This window comes from Saccostrea echinata, unplaced genomic scaffold (genome assembly GCF_033153115.1).
Source record: "Saccostrea echinata isolate AGI-Se365-2 ecotype Australia unplaced genomic scaffold, CSIRO_AGI_Sech_v1 ptg000016l, whole genome shotgun sequence".
NCBI lineage: Eukaryota > Metazoa > Mollusca > Bivalvia > Ostreida > Ostreidae > Saccostrea > Saccostrea echinata.
Genome location: NW_026889765.1, coordinates 11,779,581 through 11,800,701, shown reverse-complemented (window position 1 = coordinate 11,800,701; position 21,121 = coordinate 11,779,581). Strand labels below are relative to the sequence as shown.

General features: G+C 33.3%; 4 protein-coding genes across 5 annotated transcripts in view; 3 read left to right on the top strand and 1 right to left on the bottom strand.

Annotated features, from left to right (window-relative positions):
• Positions 1–7,154, top strand: part of LOC133188449 (deleted in lung and esophageal cancer protein 1-like) — a 50,732-nt gene extending 43,578 nt beyond the window's left edge. The window contains exons 34-35 of one of the 2 annotated variants that reach the window (XM_061323884.1): positions 2,984–3,107; positions 6,733–7,154. In XM_061323884.1, coding sequence (XP_061179868.1) covers positions 2,984–3,107; positions 6,733–6,856 — 248 coding nt within the window. In that variant the 3' untranslated portion in view covers positions 6,857–7,154. Of the gene's footprint in view, positions 1–2,983; positions 3,108–6,589; positions 6,654–6,732 lie in introns of those variants that run through there. The other variant, XM_061323885.1, reaches the window with a different exon arrangement.
• A 9,391-nt stretch (positions 7,155–16,545) lies between these two features.
• On the top strand, positions 16,546–17,653 carry LOC133188159 (52 kDa repressor of the inhibitor of the protein kinase-like). The gene is made up of 2 exons (XM_061323541.1): positions 16,546–16,902; positions 17,396–17,653. Exons 1-2 carry the CDS (start codon positions 16,546–16,548, stop codon positions 17,651–17,653), a joined length of 615 nt encoding a protein of 204 aa, XP_061179525.1.
• An 82-nt stretch (positions 17,654–17,735) lies between these two features.
• LOC133188445 (uncharacterized) lies at positions 17,736–19,130 on the top strand. The gene is made up of 4 exons (XM_061323877.1): positions 17,736–18,312; positions 18,418–18,542; positions 18,629–18,818; positions 18,904–19,130. Exons 1-4 carry the CDS (start codon positions 17,766–17,768, stop codon positions 19,050–19,052), a joined length of 1,011 nt encoding a protein of 336 aa, XP_061179861.1. The 5' UTR covers positions 17,736–17,765; the 3' UTR covers positions 19,053–19,130.
• Positions 19,131–20,041: 911 nt separating this feature from the next.
• Positions 20,042–21,120, bottom strand: LOC133188158 (uncharacterized). Its single transcript, XM_061323540.1, is given in 4 exon segments — positions 20,042–20,198; positions 20,310–20,531; positions 20,680–20,753; positions 20,756–21,120. Coding segments are annotated over 4 exon segments (573 nt in total). The 5' UTR covers positions 20,876–21,120.
• Position 21,121: the final 1 nt, after the last annotated feature.

Here is a 21,121-nt window from a genome sequence, read left to right as displayed (position 1 = left end):
ATGTAAGTAAAGATTTGTTTGAAAATAGCTTATTTACTAAAATATCCTTTTGTTTTGTGTTCTTGAATTCCCCTATATAAACCATTGAATGTAAGTCGGAAAGAAAGAACTGTAAATTCTAATACATTTTCAACAGATCTATAATTCACTCCAAACTAAATCAAGAACTATTTCATCTTTCAATCTAAAAAATAAAATCAGTGGGAAAAATATTTTCAATAGTAGTTTTCTTGCAAAATAGACAGTCATTTTTATGAAATTCTGTTATGCAAGAGTTATCTCCCGTAGCATCGGGAAATCATCTAAACATCTTACTATCAGAACCCCTGTGAGAAATTTAGAACTGATACGCTAAAGAATATCATTCATCCAAAAATAATTGGTTTATTTTCAAAAACCGAATTAATTTTCACCTCCAAACATAATATTTCGTCTAAAATTTGCTTTATTATTCAGGTTGAAACCACGTTTCCATTGATGTATCAGTGACGTCAAATACCTATCTAATATTGCGTGACAATAGTTGCAAATATTCCGCGGATGTTGGTAAATTTATGTAAACGTGCAAAGAAAAAGATTTTTAAAAAGTTACGTTAAATAATTTCTCTTTTCTGTCCAATTACTTTTCTGAGTGCATGGAATAATATTGTGATCCAGAATGTATTTTATTCACGGGCGGTGCCTCAGCTATAGATGTTTTAAAACAAGTCAGCATTGATAAGTAATTTTATACATGTACAAAACGTCTTTACAGTAATCATAAAAGGATTAAATTGATAAAATTTGGATGTGAAAAGATTAAGGATTATTTCTTATTATTCAGTAATAATGAATATTCCAAATTTACGCAACATTAAATTCAGCAAAGTCGAGATGTGCACTTCATGAAGTGTTGTTAATACTTGAATATGTTAACTTATATGCAGTAATATCAAATATCAGCATTATACGACTGTCGGACCGAATAAGTTTTAACAGTTGTAAGAACGGAAGTACTCGTCACATCCCACTTCACTAATATTAGCAATGGTTGTTTACTATTAGTGTCGGTGGTTCAGATTCTGTTTAGACTTTATTTTTTAAAAAATGTAAAATCTGAAATAGAAAAAAAGTTATAGAAATCTATAAATTTACTAATTAATGAGGAAAATGTTGCCAATTCTACTGCTGGACGCCCCACTTCAAGCTGACACTAAAACGGCAGATGAGTCAATGGAACATTTTTTTTAATTTTCGTTTTTAAAATTTGACAATTGTTCCACATATCCTAATACTTTATATTGAGTTAAAATAAGTCAGTAGGTTGGTAAATTTCCAAAATATCTCATTATTATCAAACCAGTTACAAAACGGATGCCGCCTAGACGAAACCCCCCTCCCCCCGCTTTTTTTTTTTTTTCGTGCGATCATTTCTGGGCTCTATCATCATGATTATATGTATGTAAGTGTGAAGATTTTTTCTTATTTATTTCAAATTAAATTTCTCTTAGAGAATGAAAATATTCCTTAATATGATGAATGGATGAAAAAAATTGGATTAAAGCCGAGGCTGCACACATAAAAAAAAACTTGCTGGATTAAAGTACGTGCATGTATAATTTCGCCACTGCAGGACTATTTTTTTTAATAGATTTTCTTTTTAGTCCAGATAATTTAGAAAAAATATTTTTCTTGGAAATGAGATATTTTATTAAGCTTAGAATTTGCTATTAATTGTAACATGAAATAAATATCTTTTTAAATAGGTGTATATCAAGAAATCAAACAGATGTTTTACAAGTAATTATAAAAAAGATCTTCATGGACCTGAAAAACATTTAGTAATTAAGATATATGTAATCTATGGATAAAATCATCTAAAAACATGTAACTCACAGAAAAGAAATAAAATACAGACATATTCCTATGATAAAATACAACGAAGAGCCGATTTTAGAAAATATTTCTAATTTTTAATATAGAAACCAATCCCGATTGAAATAAAACCGATCCCGATCGAAATTAATGCAAAATTATTAAGTAATAAAATTAATGGTAATTGCCACCTAGAAAACATGTTTAAAAATAAATCAAGTAATGTGTAAACCATATTAAAACAAAACAACCAAGTTTCATGATGAAATCATAGTAGCTTTCTTCTTTATATAATTCCGGTCGGGATCGGTTTAATTTGGATAAATTTATAAAAAGTAGATAATTTGACGCCTCTTATTTCTCTCAATATACCTGTTCCCACCAATTTTTTAAATTGATTCAACAATTTGAACTTTGTATTCATAATAACATGAGGAGAAAGTTTTGACATTTAAATGTATTGGATTTTAGAACGTAATGAAAATTGGATAGTGAATTCATTAAGTCACTTGCTTAACAAAAGTTTAGACCACATAATTTTTTCTAAAGATATATAAATTGGTGTCTTGTTCATTGATATTATAAAAGATAAGGGTTTATACTATAAATAATATTCATTGACATATCCAGTTTTTGAGTATCTGTTTCAAATAAAACAAAACAAAACCGTAGTAAATTTTTAACCAACTTGTTGACCTTTTTGCACTTAAAATTAAGCACTTACCAAAAATAGGACTAGAGGAACACTAAAAAAAATTTTGATGTTGCCATGTGTAAACATTTGCTTTAATAAGTCTACATGCAAAAAATAATCAAAATCCATGACATACGATGTGCCACCCATTGCCTGGTTTTTTGGTGGACTGCCTCTTAAATCATGGAGAGATCTGAACTATAAATAGTACCCCTATCAGTGTCAAGAGAGAAATAACACATCTGCATTGTTGTAGAACCAATCATTTGTAAATCTGTGATGGAGCAATCATGTAATGTTTACAAAGACAGAAACTCTGGTTAGATTTTAACGTGCGTGGTTTGCAACCATCCTTTGAAAGTGTTTGCTGCAACTAAAGCAGAATATTCAACTTGGTAACGTCTCTGAACTACAATGATTAATTTTTTTTTGTAGACAACTGTTCTGACACATGTGCACAGAATACATTTTGTGTAGAGCCAAACTCTGGAACCTTAGAGGCCCACATCACTCATATCAGTAACAGCAAAACACTACTCAGGGTGTACTTTACTGCCAAGTAAGTGTCTAGTGTGTATGTAGGCAAAGGAACTACTGAGTATGTGTATATAATCATAAGGACCAATAAGTTAGTGTCTTTGTAGACATAGGTATGAATATGTGAGTCATTAATCATTAAAGGTTTTTAAGTCCCGGCCTTGATAATAAGCACCGCCTTAAGATTTTCCTGGTCTGTGAACCCCTTTCAATCAAGTGAATTAAGATCCATCATTTTGTGCTAGATATTGATAGAAATTTATAGTTACTAGTCCCTGTATATAACTTGTACACCTTGTTTGGTGCTTGTGGCAATAATCAAATTAATTTTTGGTCTTGTGATGTTTACTGCATATAATTCCAGCACAATAAAGAAGCTGTATTAATGCAAAAAACTTTTGGCCTGATTAAATATTAATGTCTGTAGACCTAGTAGTCAAACATGCAAAATAATTTTATTATGTCCCCCAAATAAAGTTTGGGAACATATATATTGTTTTTACTCTATTTTCTTCTTCCGGGTACTTTTTTGCCCGCGAGTGATCTCGGAAACCACTCATTTGATTGAGGAGAAATCTTTTTAGGATTAATAGGCATGTTGTGTATAGATTTGCGGAACGGTCATTTTGCACACACATGCATGTGTGTGCGATGCGTGAAATGACATGTACTTGATATAGATGTAACTTTTAAATTTTTTGATGAAATGCTTTGAAATTTAAAACATAAAGATATATTAGTCATCTAGTTAATAATTTGGTTGGTTTAACATTCTACGATTTCAGTGAAATTCTTTGAAATTTAAAATTTGGCTCTTTAATAGGGCATACTATGAGATGATGTATCTGAAAATTTTTCAAAAACTCGTGCATGCACGTGTACTTAAATCTAATTGAGTTATGCTCCTTTTGCTATTTGTGCATTGTTATTTCCACAAATGATTTAGAAAAGAAGATTTTAAAAAGTCTATATGGGAGTAGGGGAGTGTTTGAGGAACATCTGTAAAGGTCTCGGTTACTATCAGAACTAGTCTTATAATATATGATTCTGTATAATAAATCATGCTTTGGTCTAATAACCTGTTTTTCAAAAAAGTAAATTCTGATTCAAAGTACAATAATTATTGATTTTTCAAAACGTACATCAATTTTTATATGCTGAAGGGAAAGTGCCCATCCACTGTGGAAATGCTGTGTAATTAAACACATGTATAACCATGTTCATAAAAATTTCTAGTTATGATTACATAGGTGACAAAAATCTTGTTTGCACTTGTAAAAGAAGTTTGAAGTACGGGTACACCTGTAACACTTTATTTTGGGATGTGGCAAAAAATAAAAAATTATGATAAAACTATTTAAGAACAAATAGCTATCTCTTATTTGTGCCATATGGGTTGCTTGCTACCTGAGTGTTAAACATTTTTTTTTGAAAGAAATACATACGTTAATGACTAATGTATATATATATATATATATATATATATATATATATATATATATATATATATATATATATATATATATATATATATATATACTTCATTTTAAATTGTTATTATATTTTATGTTATAAATATATTTTTAATTCTCTGAAAGCAGCATTCTCATGAATTTTTTGCCACATGCTCAATTCCTAATAATAGGGCCACTATAATTAAATAGACTTAATTTTCATACAAATCATGCAGATGAGAAATAACTCTAAATATGACCGTGATCGAAGCTCAAATGCTTTAGGTGTATTGAGGAGACCAAAAAATATGAAAGGGACAGGCGATAATAAGTATCTTACTTTTGAAAATTTCCCTGAATTCATTAATTTCAATGATGATCTCAACTCATTGATACAATTTATGATATACAATACATACATTTTCACAAAAATCGACTGATGGGATTTCTGTTTCTAAAAATAAAATTATAGAAATTTACAAATATTAGTTATAAATATATTGTCTATCGATCTACCAGTCTTTTCGGTTTAATACTCTGTACAGATAATATTCATGAAACTTTCTGTGTATACTGTTTGTGACGCATAGAGATTAGCTCTCTTCACAATGACGTCATTGGCTAGGGTACACACATATAAAAGTAAGTCCCTTTCCTGAGAAAAATCTCAACCTTTAAGTGGGTACATTTCTGAAGTCATAAAGAATTAAGTATGTGACTGTATCAGGGCTCTAATTTGCGACTAATTTGGTGGCCATGGACGGAAAACAGAATGAAAGATACTAAAACCTGGTTTCCGCTAAAATAAGTACATTTACAATATCTGATTATTTAAACTTTTGGTGGTACAGGCATGTTGAGATGTAAAAGGGAGTATATGGAGAATTTGATATCTAATTATAAGGTTTTGATTGTACAGGCTTGCTGAGATGTTCATAAAGGGAGTGTATGAAGAATTTAATATCTCATTAAAAGCTTTTGTTTGTACAGGCATGCTAAGATGTATGAGGGAGTGCAAGGAGTATTTTGATATCTGATTTTTATGCTCCTTTAATCGAAGATTCAAGGCATATAGTTTTTGCCGTGTCTTCCTGTGCAGCTGTCTGTGTCTGTCCATCTGTCTGTTTGTCTGCAAAAACTTTATCCTTGCCCATAACTTTTGATTGGTTGGAGCTTTCATATTTCACATGTGTATTCCTTGTGACGAGACCTTTCTTTGAGTATCAACATGATTGACCTTGACCTTTTGCAAAATTTTCCTAAATTTTAACCTTGGCCCTTTGAATGGTTGGTGCTAGGGCTTTCATACATCACATGTGTATTTTTTGTGATAAGACCTCTCCTTGGGTACAAAAATTTATGACCTTTTGATCTTGACCTTGGAGTTTAACCTACTTTTGAAAAACATAAACTTTGCCATAAATTTTGAACAGTTGGTGCAAAGGCTTTCATATTTCACATGTATTATCCTTGTGGCAAGTCCTTTCTTTGGGTACCAATAGTTTTCACCTTTTATCTGTGACCTTGAGGTTTGACCTACTTTTGAAAAACTTTAACCTTGGTCATCAATTTTGAATGGTTGGTGCTAGGGCTTTCATATTTTACATGTATATTCCTTGTGACCTTTCCATGTGTAACATTAGTTTAGACCTTTGTCCTTAACCTTGGAGTTTGATTTATTTTGAAAAACTTTAACCTTGGCTATAACCTTTGCATGGTTAGTGCTAGGGCTTTCATCTTTCACAGGTGTATTCCTTGTGATGACAAGATCTTTCTTTGGGTACCAATATTTTTGTTCTCTTGACCTTGGAGTTTGATTTGCATTAGAGAAACTTTAATGCTCACCATGGGCTGTCATATGGGAGCATTAGTGTTTCACAAACACATCTTGTTTTGTTTGTTCATGCAGGCATGCTGAGATTAATGAGGGAGAGTTTGGATAATTTGATATCTGATTATAAGGTTTTGTTTGTATAGGCATGCTGAGATGTATGGGGGAGTGTATAGAGTGTATGGAGTATTTTGATATCTGATATTTTTGTTTCTACAGGCATGCTGAGATGTATGAGGAAGTGTATAGAGTGTATGGAGTATTTTGATATCTGATATTTTTTCTACAGACATGCTGAGATGTATGAGGGAGTGTATAGAGTGTATGGAGTATTTTGATGTATGATATTTTTGCTTCTACAGGCATGCTGAGATGTATGAGGGAGTGTATAAGTTCTGTGGACAGCTTGGAGAGGAATCCCGTACACTGTACCTATTTGGTCAGGGATCGTATGATGGGAAGCATGAGGCAATCCTCAATGTGTAGACATTTCACTGAAGGCATCCTCAGTTTGTTAATAGATTGCAACAGCAGAGAGTTCCTGTCTGTGAAACAAACACATTATATAATCCACTATAGTGGTACATTGTAATACATATACATGTATAATGTATTTTATAATGTTTAATTTATCCATTTGCAGATGCATGTATCATGAATTGATGGGTGATCAAGAATACAATTATAAAGTAAATAGATCTGAAGTGTTTATGTGTGATTTTTTTGTTAAATATTATATTTTTCATTTTTTTTTTTTCAAATTCACATATTGTCTCTCAGTCTTGTTTGTTATCAAATAAATTTTAACACTGATGAAAACTTGGCCTGGTTGCTTTTCATAACGACAGAATGGCTGTCTGATATGAAAGGTGTTGTTAAAAATACATTGAAAATTATGTATTTTAAATGAAATTGGTGAACACACAAAGACAAGTGGCATTATTGCCTTCCAGATGGGGAAGCACTGTAGAGCTTCTATTAATGCCACGTTTTTGTATATCTATTTTTTGGTTCTTTAAAATCAAGGCTTGTGTATTATAGAAAAGGCATTTAAAATTAAGGTAAAAATATATCAAGGTTAGGGCATTTATATGGAAATTTTCCATAAAGTTTGCGGATAATGACGTTTTTGTCAAACTGAACGGTCCTAGATATACTTATTGTATTCCAAAATATTTGTAATGAAAATCCAAGACAGAATAGTTTAGATTTGATTGTTTGAACTTAACATTTTTGTACAAAACTGTAGTTTTTCAAAGTCAGAGATAATGCGCACAGCCCAAGGTTAAAATGCCATAAACTTTAAAATAAATTTTATGATGAAAATGATTATTTCCAGTACTAGTATATCAATTTTTAGCTCACCATAACGAAGTTTTGGGGAGCTTATGTGATACCGTGGTCCCAGGTTAAAGTTTTTGGAGCAGATTTCATTTTAAATACTTCTAGATCTATGCTCAATATTAATCAGATGATGCTTCTAGTATGTTTCATTGTACCAGTCAAGCCCTGGTTCAGACGCTGCAATTTCAGCTAAAGAATTACCAGGTTAATGTTTTTGGAATAGGTTAAAGTTTTTGGAGCAGGTTAAAGTTTTTGGAGTAGGTCTCATTTCCAAGTAACTATATATAAGTCCTGTGTTGACTAAACTTGCACGGATGATACATCTAAGGATGCACACTACCAGACATGCTTCAGATGCTGGATCTGACCTACTTTTTCCAGATGAGTGACCAGGCCCCGGGATCATGAAGTCTCTTAAGCTTAATTAAGTCAAAATCTTTATGTTATACTAAAATGTTGTAGAAGTCAAGCAAGCCAAAATTAATCTATTTTACAATATTGCTTTACAAAAGTGTTGTTTATCTGCAAAATTAAAGATTAATTCAATAAATGATAAACATTTTACATGCAATTGAAAATTTGACTTAAGTCTAAGTCTGTTTCATGATCCTGGGGCCTGATTAAAGTCTTAGGAGCAGGTTCATTCTAAAGTAACTATATTATTAATATCGAGCATAGAAGTATTTAAAAAGAAATCTGCTCCAACAACTTTAACCTGGGACCACGGACGGTATCACATAAGCTCCCCCCAAACTTCGTTATGGTGAGCTAAAAATTGATATACAGGAAATAATCATGGAGAAGCATCTCCCAGAGGTCATTTCCTATTCATGCCCAGTAGTCAACTGCAAGGTCGCCTGCTGTAGACGGTATGAAAGTGCATCTCCTCCGTGTCCATGGGACCAGCAAAGGATTAGTGGAAAGTATTCTTTCCAAGAGCCAGGAAACTTCAACACCCAATGCATCTTTCACTGATCCTGGGATCCTGGGAGTTTTTCATTCTATGGTAGGACCAGCCCACCTAAGGCTAAGGATGCTCTTCCTCCAGTGCCGTTGACTTGTACATCTGTGCCTGAGGCATCATTCTCCTCTCCTGAGTTGCCTGATGAGGTTCCCCTTCCTGTTTCTTATGTGTTGGAACCACCTGTCAAGAAGACCCTCACAGTGTATTCAATTCTGTGACCTTTCCATGTTTCTACTCAGACCAGGTGCCAGGATTTTCCTCCTCTTTCTCTTCCTGGTGTCCCTGAGATGCAAGAAGAAATCCTAGCCTATATCCATTGGATAGACACTCTTTCCGACTCGATCAATTTAAAGAGGAAAACTGCAGAGGAAAAACTTGCGCGTTTGAGGGCCACTTCATCCGAACTACTTGCGGAAAGGGAGAAGAGACGTAAACTGGAGGCCAAGAACCTGCACCTGCATAAGGAACTGGCAGACCTCAAGGCTTTGAATCTTCTGTTTCCTGAACTGTGAGGTATTCTTTCCATCATTCTTCCTTTTGTGCTTGTGATTTGGAGACTGTTTCTCGTTATCTGTAACTTGCAGATTTGTTAAATTGTAAACTGAGTCTGAAATTGTAATGCTTATGTATTATAATGATACATATTTTATATTATGTATAATATGGACTGTTAAATGAACATCAAATATTCTTTGTTGCCAAATATAATGTTGTTACATTGCATAATTTAATGATTGTTTCTTCATATTGTTGTCCCCCGCTTTCACTGAAAGTGGGGGATATTAATTTGGGTCTGTCTATCCGTCTGTCCATCTGTATTTCTGTCTGTCTGTAACACTTTTGTTTCCGCGCGATATCTCGAGAACCCTTTGAGCTTTCGCAATGCATAGCACTCCCTATGTACTAAAGAAGAACCCTATTGATTTTGAGGTCAAAAGGTCAAAGGTCATAAATTCATAAATTCTGTCTGTTTTAACACTTTCGTTTCCGCGTGATATCTCGCAAATTCTTTAAGCTTTTGCAATGAAATTTTACATAACAACGCCCTGTGGCTTAAGGAAGACCTCTACTGATTTTGAGGTCAAAAGGTCAAAGTTCAAGGTCGTAAATTCACAAATTCCGTCCGTGTGTGTAACACTTTCGTTTCCGGGCGATATCTCAAAGAGCTTTTGAGCTTTTGCAAAGAAATTTCATACCATAACTCCCTATGGCATCTCTCGCCCCTCTCAAAGTGTCCCGCCCCGTTTTTTTAAATTTATTGTATATTTAAAAGTCGCTTGGCACTATTTTTAGCAAAGGGGCATGTGGAGAGTTATTACGTATAATACAGGTTGGTGGCCGACTTTATATTCTAATTACATCTATTAGAACTGTTAGTAAAGGCTAAATTAGACAATATGTAATGTGAAAAATTTTGACAATATCGAACATGAATATAAACATTATATGTGACCTAATGTTTGCATTTAATCAGACTTAACTCAATATGAGTCATATTATGGAAATGAGTAGATCAACTTCTTGTTACATACGAGTAGTCAAAGAAGCATAACTCTTACGACATTATCATTACTGACTTTTGTGTGTGACCTAATGTTTGCTTTTAATTTGCTGTATAATCAAGTGCCTCTGTGGTTTAGGGTATGTTGCTCGCTTAGCAAGCGAGAGGCCCGGGTTCAATCCCCGATCGATTCTATTTTTCTTTTTTTAATGGTTTTTTTTTTTTTTGGATTTACTAAATGATATTATTCAACATGTGAAATGAAATGTTATGATGTCTGGCGTGTACAAACTCATAAAATCATTGTTACAGTGTGATAAATTAAATATTCTGTATATTAAAAAGAATCTTCTATACACATATTAAAGAATAAGCAATCAAATCTTTATATCCATATTGGCGTTTTTTTTAAAATTTGCTTCAATATACATGTATACACTTAATAATTCTATGAATACAGGGGGCAGTGTGACCCCCCCCCCCCCGAACTGCGTATGCTCTTCTTTTTTCCCTAAGCGGGGGACACAAATTCTCTGAATTAGCTTGTTTTGTTTTATAATGCTTTTGTTCTGTATTTAATTCAAAGTAAATGACTTTTTACTCACTCGATTTATATTGTTTTCTAATAAAAGATTTTATATTTCTATGGAATCAGTTTCCTTACTACATGGAAAAACAAGGTAAGATTAGTGAATTGGAATTTAGATTCAAATTAGGCCCGATGTATATCACATGTATACTAGTTGTGAACCAAACGGCTTATTCCCAGAACGGCTACTCGCTAAAATCAACATCTAATTATCACACCCAATTAAGGGGCCCTCTAAAGGGTACAGGTAGACTTACCTGCATGAAATAAACTACCTGAATTTAAGTGTATATTTAAACAGAACAATCTATCAAGTCATTTTTAGTTTAATATATCCTGTAATCTTTTTTTAAATTTATTTATCTATTTTATTTTATTTATTTATTTATTTATTTATTTATTTATTTTATTTTATTTTATTTTATTTTATTTTATTTTATTTTATTTTATTTTATTTTATTTTTTTATTTTTATTTTTTTTGCTGTTAAATAATTTCGATTTCTATCTAAGGGTATACAGTTAAGGTATTTGTACCTTTGGGTTTTAAAGTAGAAAAACTGCATTTATTTTCACTGAGTATAATTTAAATTAATCAATAACTGCAATAGATATATAAATTGCCATACCTTTTCTGAGACTAAGACATAAAAAAGAGTGTATGTTCAGCATAAAAAACGTTCATTTTTAGTAAACATTATAAAAAATTATATTAAAACTGGTTCGAATGGATAATTCCAACATAATTGTCACTTTCCAAATAAGTTCAAATGCTAAAGGTCCAAAATAATTGTTACTTGGTAAATATGTTTGAACTGTGAATATCAAGGAACCATTTTACATTAGAAATACAATAAATAAAATGCCTGAATGAAGATATATGAGAAGGTGTTCTTGTCCTAAGCAACATCTTTTATTTAAAGAGTTTTGTTGATTAAAAAAAGAAAGTATTAATTTTAAAAATTATTTTTCTAAACATTTTTTTTCTTATGCCTATTGAAAAGCATTCTTCCAAAAGATGTATTTCTATTTGGTAAAAATTTAAATTAATAATTAATTGATAACAGTTTTGGCAAAAACATATGACACCACAGGAAATTGGAAATACCTTGACAAGTAATAACTTCCAGGCACGAAGTTACAGAGGGACAGGAGGGAGGCTGCCTCCCCCCCCCCCCCAACCTTTTTCTTGTGGCAGTTAAGTCATACATTAGGCAATGTATTTTTTTTTAAAGTTGAGAAAAAGTTGGACCCCCACTTCAAGTTCAAAAAATTCCCTATCAATAGTATATTTAACACTTTGAAAAAAATATATTTAAACGTACCATAATATTAAAAGTTCAATAATACATAGCAATGTATAAAATATGTTTTGATAATATTTTTAAATTTTTTTTTCGTTTAAAATTATTTTTTAAATCTTTGGGTTTTTTTTTTTTTTTAATTTAATAGAAAAAAAATGAAATTTCATATTTTTATTTGATTTATCAAATATTGGTTATCCAGGTAAACACAGGTAAATCTACCAGTACCCCTTATGGGGCCCCTTAATTGGGTGTGATAATTACTTGTTGTTTTTGGCGAGTAGCCGTTCGGGGAACACACCAACCAAACAGGTGTTTCCACGGTTTTCCCGTTTCGCACACATTTGAATTTCAGGTATTGAAAAAATGTGTGCAGAACGGGAAATTGTCCAGGTAAGATAACTTCTTAATTGATATAGTCTATATCATAGTTTCTTTAATTGAAAAAGATTGAATTCATTTACTCATTCATTTTAGCTCACCTGAGCTGAAAGCTCAAGAACCACTGGGCCAATTATAACTAAACTTGCCACAAAGCATCCTTTGGTGAAGGGGATTCAAGTTTGTTCAAATGAAGGGCCACGCCCTCATTCAAGGGGAGATAATTTAGAAATATTGAAAATTTGGTGGCATGTTTTAAAAATCTTCTCAAGAACCACTGTGCCAGGAAAGATAAAACTTATGAGGAAACATCCTCACGTAGTGTAGATTCAAATCATGACCCCCGGGGGTAGGGCGGGGCAACAAGGGACAATCAAAGTTTTACATAGAAATATATAGGAAAATTTTTCAAATTCTTCTTCTCAATAACAGCAAAGCCATGATTGGTCATATTTGTATGGAAGTATCCTCAAGTAGTGTAGATTCAAGTTTGTTCAAATCATGACCCCCAGGGGTAGGGTGGGACCACAATGGACGATCAAAGTTTTACATAGGAATATATTCCGAAACGGCATAGAAAGAACTTTGAAATGTTTATGACGAGTTAAAGATTAAAATACATATAATTTTCTATTATTGCATAATATTTATGGTACTTGCCGAAAGAATGCATAATTATGAAATTTAAAATCAACAGGGGGATTAATCCTCATAATACCTCCATTTTTGACATGCAGAAAAACGTATGACATTGTAAAAAAAATCAACTGAAGTTGTTTTGAATAGTAATTTTACGCAGTATTTTAGCATTTTGCTTTAATTTAGTAGCTTACAACTTCGACTCATCAAACATTTCCTAACACTGATCGACCGATTGTTACATGCCCGTAGAACTCGGGGAGTGGGGGGGGGGGGCAGGGCGCCTCTGTGTATAGTATTTTGCTATAGTAAATTTTCCATTAGATGTTGGTCCCCCCCCCCATTTTTGATGTAAGGTCGAGCACTGGCAAATTCCAAAATTTGGTCAGTGAATTAGCTTTTTTCTTTTTCTTTTTTTCTTTTCTTTTTTTTTTTTTTTTTTGTTTGTCAGATAATTTGGGGAAGTTGCCCTCCCGCCCACTTTTGGTCAGTTTAGTTTTTTTAGCCCCCCCCCCCCACTTTTGAAACCGTTGCTATGGGCCTGGTTTAGACAATGAACAGGCCTGTTATACGCAGGGGAAGGAGTCAGGGAGGGGCGCCTCCAATTTTTTTTTTTCCATTTTCTCCACTTGTTTTCTGAGAATAGTCTTTTTGCTTTGGTTTTGGTATGTAATTCATTTATTTAGATGCTGCTTTCCCTACCCCTTTCATACACACTTTTGTTTCTTGTAAGGTCGAACTCGGGCTAATTCCAGCATTTGAATAGAAAAAATTAGAGAACCCCCTCCCCCCCCCCCCCCGCCCCCAAAACATAGAATTTCCACAAACGTTGTTAGCTGTGGGCCTAGGCCTGAAGAAGAATTTGTAGCAAACTTGCAAGTACCGATGGATTCCATGCTTATTGGTACAGGTACCATATATCCCAATTCACACTTTGCCGCTCCATTGACCACAGATTGCCGTTATTCTTGCCGTTCCATTGACCACAAATATCGCCATCACAAATTTGTTCTTCTGGGGCCCGTTTTACAAAAGAAGTTACGACTAAGACCAAATAGGTTTTTATTTGATTAATTTCAAACAGAATTATCAATTTTTGCAAAATTTTACAATCTACTTTAGTTTTTGGCGACCGCCGCCCCTGTAGCCCCTTTGCCGACGCCCCTGGATCTCATATTTGAATTTTTTTTTTTAAATTATTATTATTAGGAACCCCCCCCCCCCCCTCGTTCCAAAAAAAAAAAAAAAAAAAAAAATCGGGCGTGGTGTACCTATAAAACCCATCAATGGTGGTCGATTTCCTCAGATATTTGATATTTCCAATAAAGTGGCTATAAAACCGTAGGGGTAAAGATTGAGCTCAAAATTTTTATGTTTATTAGGTATTAATAACCCTATAAATTGAAATTTACCGTCATTGCAGTTTTTTATTAGTCACTCAACCATTTTCATCCGTCATTTCAACAAAAATTTATCATTTCGGAGTTTCCCGGTTTCGCCGTGTCACAAGACTGTCATTCTACTTTTGTTTACCTTACTGTGGCACATGATCTGTCTGCGTTGGATATCATGGGGGTGGATCTTATCATTTGGTTACTACAGATAACGATTGTAGTACAGGCAGATGTCTGTCAAAAGCTGACTGCATGCTCGTGTAAAACTGCAGATGGTGTGGTGGATCTTACAGCTTTGCCGAGGTATGCACTTGTAAAGCGAAAGTACTCACGTTAGTATCACTATGTTTATATGTTTATAGATCTGGGGCCTGTTTCACAAAATTATGACTAAGATCTGTCTTAGGATGAAAAATTAATCTAAGATTGAACCATAGCTGTTTAACAAAATTCTCATATATCTTATCAAAATCTTAAAGATCTATCTTAATCTTAAGACAACTATAGATAGATACCTGTCTTAAGTCTAAAGTGAACATGGCGTCGGACAGTATATCTTTTGGCTCAGAAGCGAATTATTTTTTAAAAGAGTACAGTTCTAGAGATAGAAAATCCATTGGACTATATCAGGTCAATCGGAACAATGATCCCCCCTTTCCACATAATAATTTTGCCAATAAATACTATACAATAGAAAACGTAAAATGTACCTACTTTACGGTTGTGCCCCATTAGGCCTATTCTTGTCAAGGCATTTTGTTTGCTTGTGTCCCCTCCTAACTGAAATTGCCCCCCCCCCCACCACCATGTATACATGTTAATTTATAAGCTCCAAATATCTTTTATAACTTTATTCAAAATTATTTAATTTTGAATTCATCAAATTTTCATGTGATGGTACATATACTGTCGATGGCAATATGTACCTACTCCAACTGCGCATATTGTCGTCCATCAGTACGTATTGTCACCTGCTGAAAAGTTACACACTCATGTACATATTGTTGCCGGGTGGCGAGATTATGAGTCTATAACCTAAATGCATATATTGTTGCCCCAAAGTTAGAGTTGCCTAAGATTTTATTTTGAAGTATTGTGAATGTATTGGTGTGTAGATCACACAGACGTGTCTCTTAGGCTATTTCATGCAATGCCATTGTGACGGTACATATTCTTGTCCTATGCATATTGTATGTATATATTGTCACCAGCAACATTGTATACCTCCCATAACTGCACATATTAGTCATCCATGGACATATATTGTTTTAGGCTGTACATATTGTCAATGGCAACAAGAATTGCGTACCCTTACTGCACTTATCAAGATAATGATGAACTGATGATGTTGATAATAATGAGGAAAGATACAGAGGCTAGGTTGCACAAATGATACATACATGTACAAATATCTTTAATTTGAAATGTTTATCCAAATAGTACATGTATCCTTATATTAATATAACTAAAAAACACACCGACATGGAGTGCACTTAACGTTTTAACCACTTTCATATAACTTCTCTTGAAGCAGGTTTTATTACAAGACTTTTAAACAAGAGTTTCATGGGGTATAACACTCACCTGAGAAACTCTGGCCCTGCTGTTTTGCATATTAAAGATTTTTTTCCAATATTCATGTATTCTTTTTAAAATTTTGATCGCCTTTTGTGACCTCACTTAAAGGACACATGACACAAAAAATATTTTGTCTGCATTCAATGTCTTAATCATCCTTTAGTCAGATTCTAACACTGAAGCTGTTAAACAAGCATCTGTTTCACAGCTAGTGCTGTAACACAGTGCTGATAAGCGGCTTGACCTCAATATGCATATTTTAAAGCCCAGAGATCGGAAACAGTCGGGGTGACGTCAGAGATCAGCTTCAGCACAGATATGCTAAATGTTTCAACCGAAGAGATACTATAAATCTTTCTTATCATTGATCAAAGACAAATAGTTTCCTTAATTGCCAGTAATGGGTTAAAGGCTAAGTCATAAATAAAGAACTTGTACAATTATATTTCTTTGTGTCTAAAGAGTTATTCATAGTCTGTAAGGATGCCGTATTGTGCTGTTTATAATTGTTCAAGCTCCTCAAAAGTGGACAAAAATGTATCATTTTTTCGCTTCCCAAAAGATGCAGGTCTTCAAAAGGCATGGGTACATTACTGTCGTAGAAGAGACCTTAAATTAACAAAATACAGTAAAATATGTGAGAAACACTTTACGCCAGATCAATATTCTCGCTATCCACCCCGGTTAGCTGAATTAGGTTATCCAAATGCTCGTGCTCAGTTAAAAGATGATGCTGTACCTGATGTTGAGTGGCCTACCCAAGACGAATGTTCAACTTCATCAAGCACTGAGAGAAAACCATCGGGATTTGGTGCATTTAGAAAGCGACAAAGACTTGAGGTAAAAAGAAAATACTTATTACTTAATTTTTAAAAAAAATATTATTATAACTTATATATGTTGCAAGTAGGCCTTTTTATTAATCTAATTATGCGTTGGGATTTAAGTTTTAAAAAGGAGAGGGAAAGGCCAGAGAGAACTGTGACAAAAGAATAGAAAGATTTCTTATATTTATAATCTATGTTATGGCATGGGATATTTATTACATTATAAATGTATATAATTATTTATGTGACATTACATTTACATAAATAAATGGTTAAAAATGCCATGATGTTCATTCATTACACATGTACACAATTTTGTTGATTTCTTTATATTGACCTAAATTGTTTAAAATTATATACAAATTAGCAGAGCCTGGGGAAGAGGGGGGGGGGGGGGCATCCTCGGTCTACAAATGTTTATGCCAAAGTTTAAAACATGATTTTTATGTATATTCTACATTAAGTATTTTTTATTCATCAATGACTTTGTAAATTTTAAAAAACAGGTATTAAAAGAGGCTATGATAGAAAGTGATGACAGTGATGATAATAATGCAGAAGAGAATGTAAAAGTAGATGCAGATGTTTCTGAAACTCAACCAGTAACCCCTTCATCTTTGAGTAATGTTTCTGCAGAATGTGAGACATTATCAGTTGACAAAGCCATCCAGGTGTTTATTCCTGACATTAAAGTCAAAACAAAAACAAGAAGAATACAAACAGGAAAATCAAAAAATTTAAAAAATAGGTTTCAAGACAGTTGATGCTGAAATTCAGTGCAGTGAATTTCAGTACTGCATTAGTAAGTGCAGACAGCCTACTGCACTAGAAGAAAATACAAATAGTCAAGAAGACAACATCAACATTGATGAGTATATGGAGACTAATGAACATGATGAATTAAGTTCTGATGAAGATTATGATAACAGAGATGTAGACTCTGATTTCAATGCAAGCGATTTTGAAGATTCAGAATTAGATGAGGAATCAGATGAAGAGGAGACTTGTAATTACAGATTAGATGAAACAGATAATCCATCAGAAGAGAAATATTATGTTGTGTCAGAAAGTGCACTCTCTCAACTTTTATCTGTCTGTAATGCTTGTAATGGGAAAAGTGTCCCACTTGTAGAATACAGCAAAGGTTCCATGATATCTACAGTTCCTACATGTGAAAATGGTCACATCAACAGATGGCAGTCACAGTCAACACATAAGAAAATGCCATGGTTTAATTTACATCTTGCAAGTGCAATGCTTTTAAGTGGGAACAGCATATCAAAAGTTTTAATGCTTTTCAACCATTTGAAAGTTTTAGTCCCAAGTTCCCACACTATTTCCCGTCTTCAGTCCTGTTATAGTATTCCTGCTGTCATAGAAGAATTCTATTTACAGCAAGCAGAATATTTTGATGATTTGCGCCGTAAGTAATAAATACATAAATTTGCGTGTAACTAATAGAGCTTTTATTTCATTTCACATATACGTAATAACTATATGTATAACACTATATGTACTTTTTCAACAGAGAAACCTCATGTTGTTCTTGGAGGTGATGGAAGATGTGATTCACCTGGTTACAGTGCAAAATACTGTAGTTACTCACTGATGGACCTTGAAACTAATAAAATCATTGATGTACAGTTGGTCCAGGTAGAATAAGATAAGGAAATTGAAATTCCTTTTACAAAAGCTATTTTTTGTAGTTTTTTATTTGAACTTCCTTTGTCTATTTTCAGAGTAACGAGGTGAGAGGATCTACCCATATGGAGTTAGAAGGACTTAAACGTGGACTAAGGCACCTAACGGAATTAAATCGTGTCCAGGTGCATGATCTTGTGACAGATCGCCATGTAATGATAAAGTCATACATGAAGACTGAAAAACCCAATATCAATCACTATTTTGATGTGTGGCACGTAGCAAAGGGTAATTTAGATTTTTGTTATTGTTTCAATGATAAAAATATGATAACTTTAGCCTGTAGTAAATCACTTGATGGCAAATATTTAAGGAATATCAAGAAAACTAGAGACAGCTGCAAAAAAGCGTGGTGCTGGCCAAATCCGTCCTTGGATTAAAAGTATCGTCAACCACACATACTGGGTTGCAGCATCAAGTGGAAACAATGGGCAAATGAAGACTGACAAATGGAAATCCTAAAGCAACCATCTTATCAATGTCCATGAACATGATTCTGAGGTCTTTCCAAAATGTGAACATGGCCAGTTAGGTGAACCTAGAGACTGGATGCAGCAAGGTCATTATCCAACTAAAACTTATTTTTGTTTGATTTTATAGCATCTCACAAATGTTAACAGTTTTTTTTCATTCTAGGCTCTAGATGCCACAAGATGGTTAAAGATGTCGTGGAGAGTCCCTATCTTCTTTGAGATCTTCCAAAATTGTCACCTGTTTACCAGACATATGGGCTTGAAGTTTTTCACTCTGTGGTGAACCATTTTGCACCAAGGATTACGCACTTCTTTTACATGCCAATGCATGCAAGGTTTGTAGCATTTCTTTTTTTTTTTAATTTCTGTATACTTCTTAATATAAATAAAAAAATCCTTAGAACATTTATTTATTATTCATTTTCAACAGGTTGTGTATTGCTGCATTTCATTACAATGAAAATGGAACAAGACGTCAGTCATTAACAAGAGAGGGTGAACTACAGTGGAGTGTATCATACCCAAAGGCAAAGAAAGGACAGGAATGTGTAGTAAAACCTCGAAGAGTGCAACCTTTGGTAAGTAACAGAAATGACTAACAAAAGCTAGTATAATCTTAAAATAATCTTAATATATGCACTGAATATATAACGTAATCATCCAAAATCACTTATTTGATTTCCTTCCAAGATCTTCATTCTTATTTTCTCTTGATTGCACAGAATATGTTGGAAATTTGCTGGAAAAGATTTTTGTTAGAAGACGGCACTATCCTTCCTTAAAATTTGCCTATGATGATTTTGTGTTTGGCCATAAAGCAGATGAACCACGTCCAATGACGCATGATTATGAAGACTTTGACAAAAATGAACTGATTAACAGGAGGACATCTAGATATAATAGATAAATTTTGATGGAATGAATTTTAAATGTTTTGTATTTAATACAAGATTAATTCAATATGGAATTTATATCAATTCATAAACGTGGATATTTGAAACTGGCATAAGACTCTGATGGAAATGTCTGTCTGATTTTGGATACCACACAAGCTGGGATAATTTTTCGTCTCCTTTTTCCAAGGATATGCCAGATCCAACGAGTAAATCGCCTGTATGCTAAGTATCTGTATAATCTGTAATATAAAATGAACCATGAAGAAAATGTTTTATATATAAATTCATTTGAAGGAAAAACAGCTTTAATATGCTTAAATATAAAAAGTTGTCTGTGTAGATTATCTTACTGGTGAGTTGGTTCGTTGTCATCAAGGGGCCCATCCGTGTCTATAAACTCATACATGGAGACTTCCAGGACATCAATATTTAGACAATTTCCCTGAAACCCATCATGTTCCGTGATGCACTTTAAATGTTTAGCTTCTATTTTTTCTAAAATGGGTGCAATTTCATGACAGCATAAACATTCTTCATCAGTTTCCATTACTTGGCACCTTTGACAGACACACCTTATAATATGAATAAATCAAATTATTATATTTATTCTTCATATATTAAATATTTGTATTGATAATGCTAATAATGAAAGTGTAAACATATGTTGTCACATCTAAATTATAAGCTAAAACTAGGCAAATATTTGTTTTGTTTTCATACCATGCTAAATTCTGTCTTCGGGTAGCAATTCCTCCTACTGCATTTTCCTCATCCGATTTAACCCCAAATCACTGTCCTCTGAATCTTCAGATTCACTTCCATTTCTGCCTTGAGTGTTGTCTAATAAAGGCTCTAAATTATAGGGTCTAATTTCTTCTGGTGCAACAGAAAATCCATCTGACGAATCTCCTTCCATTGTTTTGAATAAGATACAGTGAGAATTTGCAAGAAGCTCACCTCTGACGTATAAAACACCCACGTGACGCTTATCTCATTAACTGTCGGCATTGCTCGGAGAACTGCTTCGGCTAGTATTTATAGATTACTTTATCCAGCTGTGCGTTGTTATCTGATGCTTGTTTAACAGATTCAGTGTGAGAATCTGACTTAAGAATGATAAATACATTGAATGCAGACAAAATATTTTTTGTGTCATGTGTCC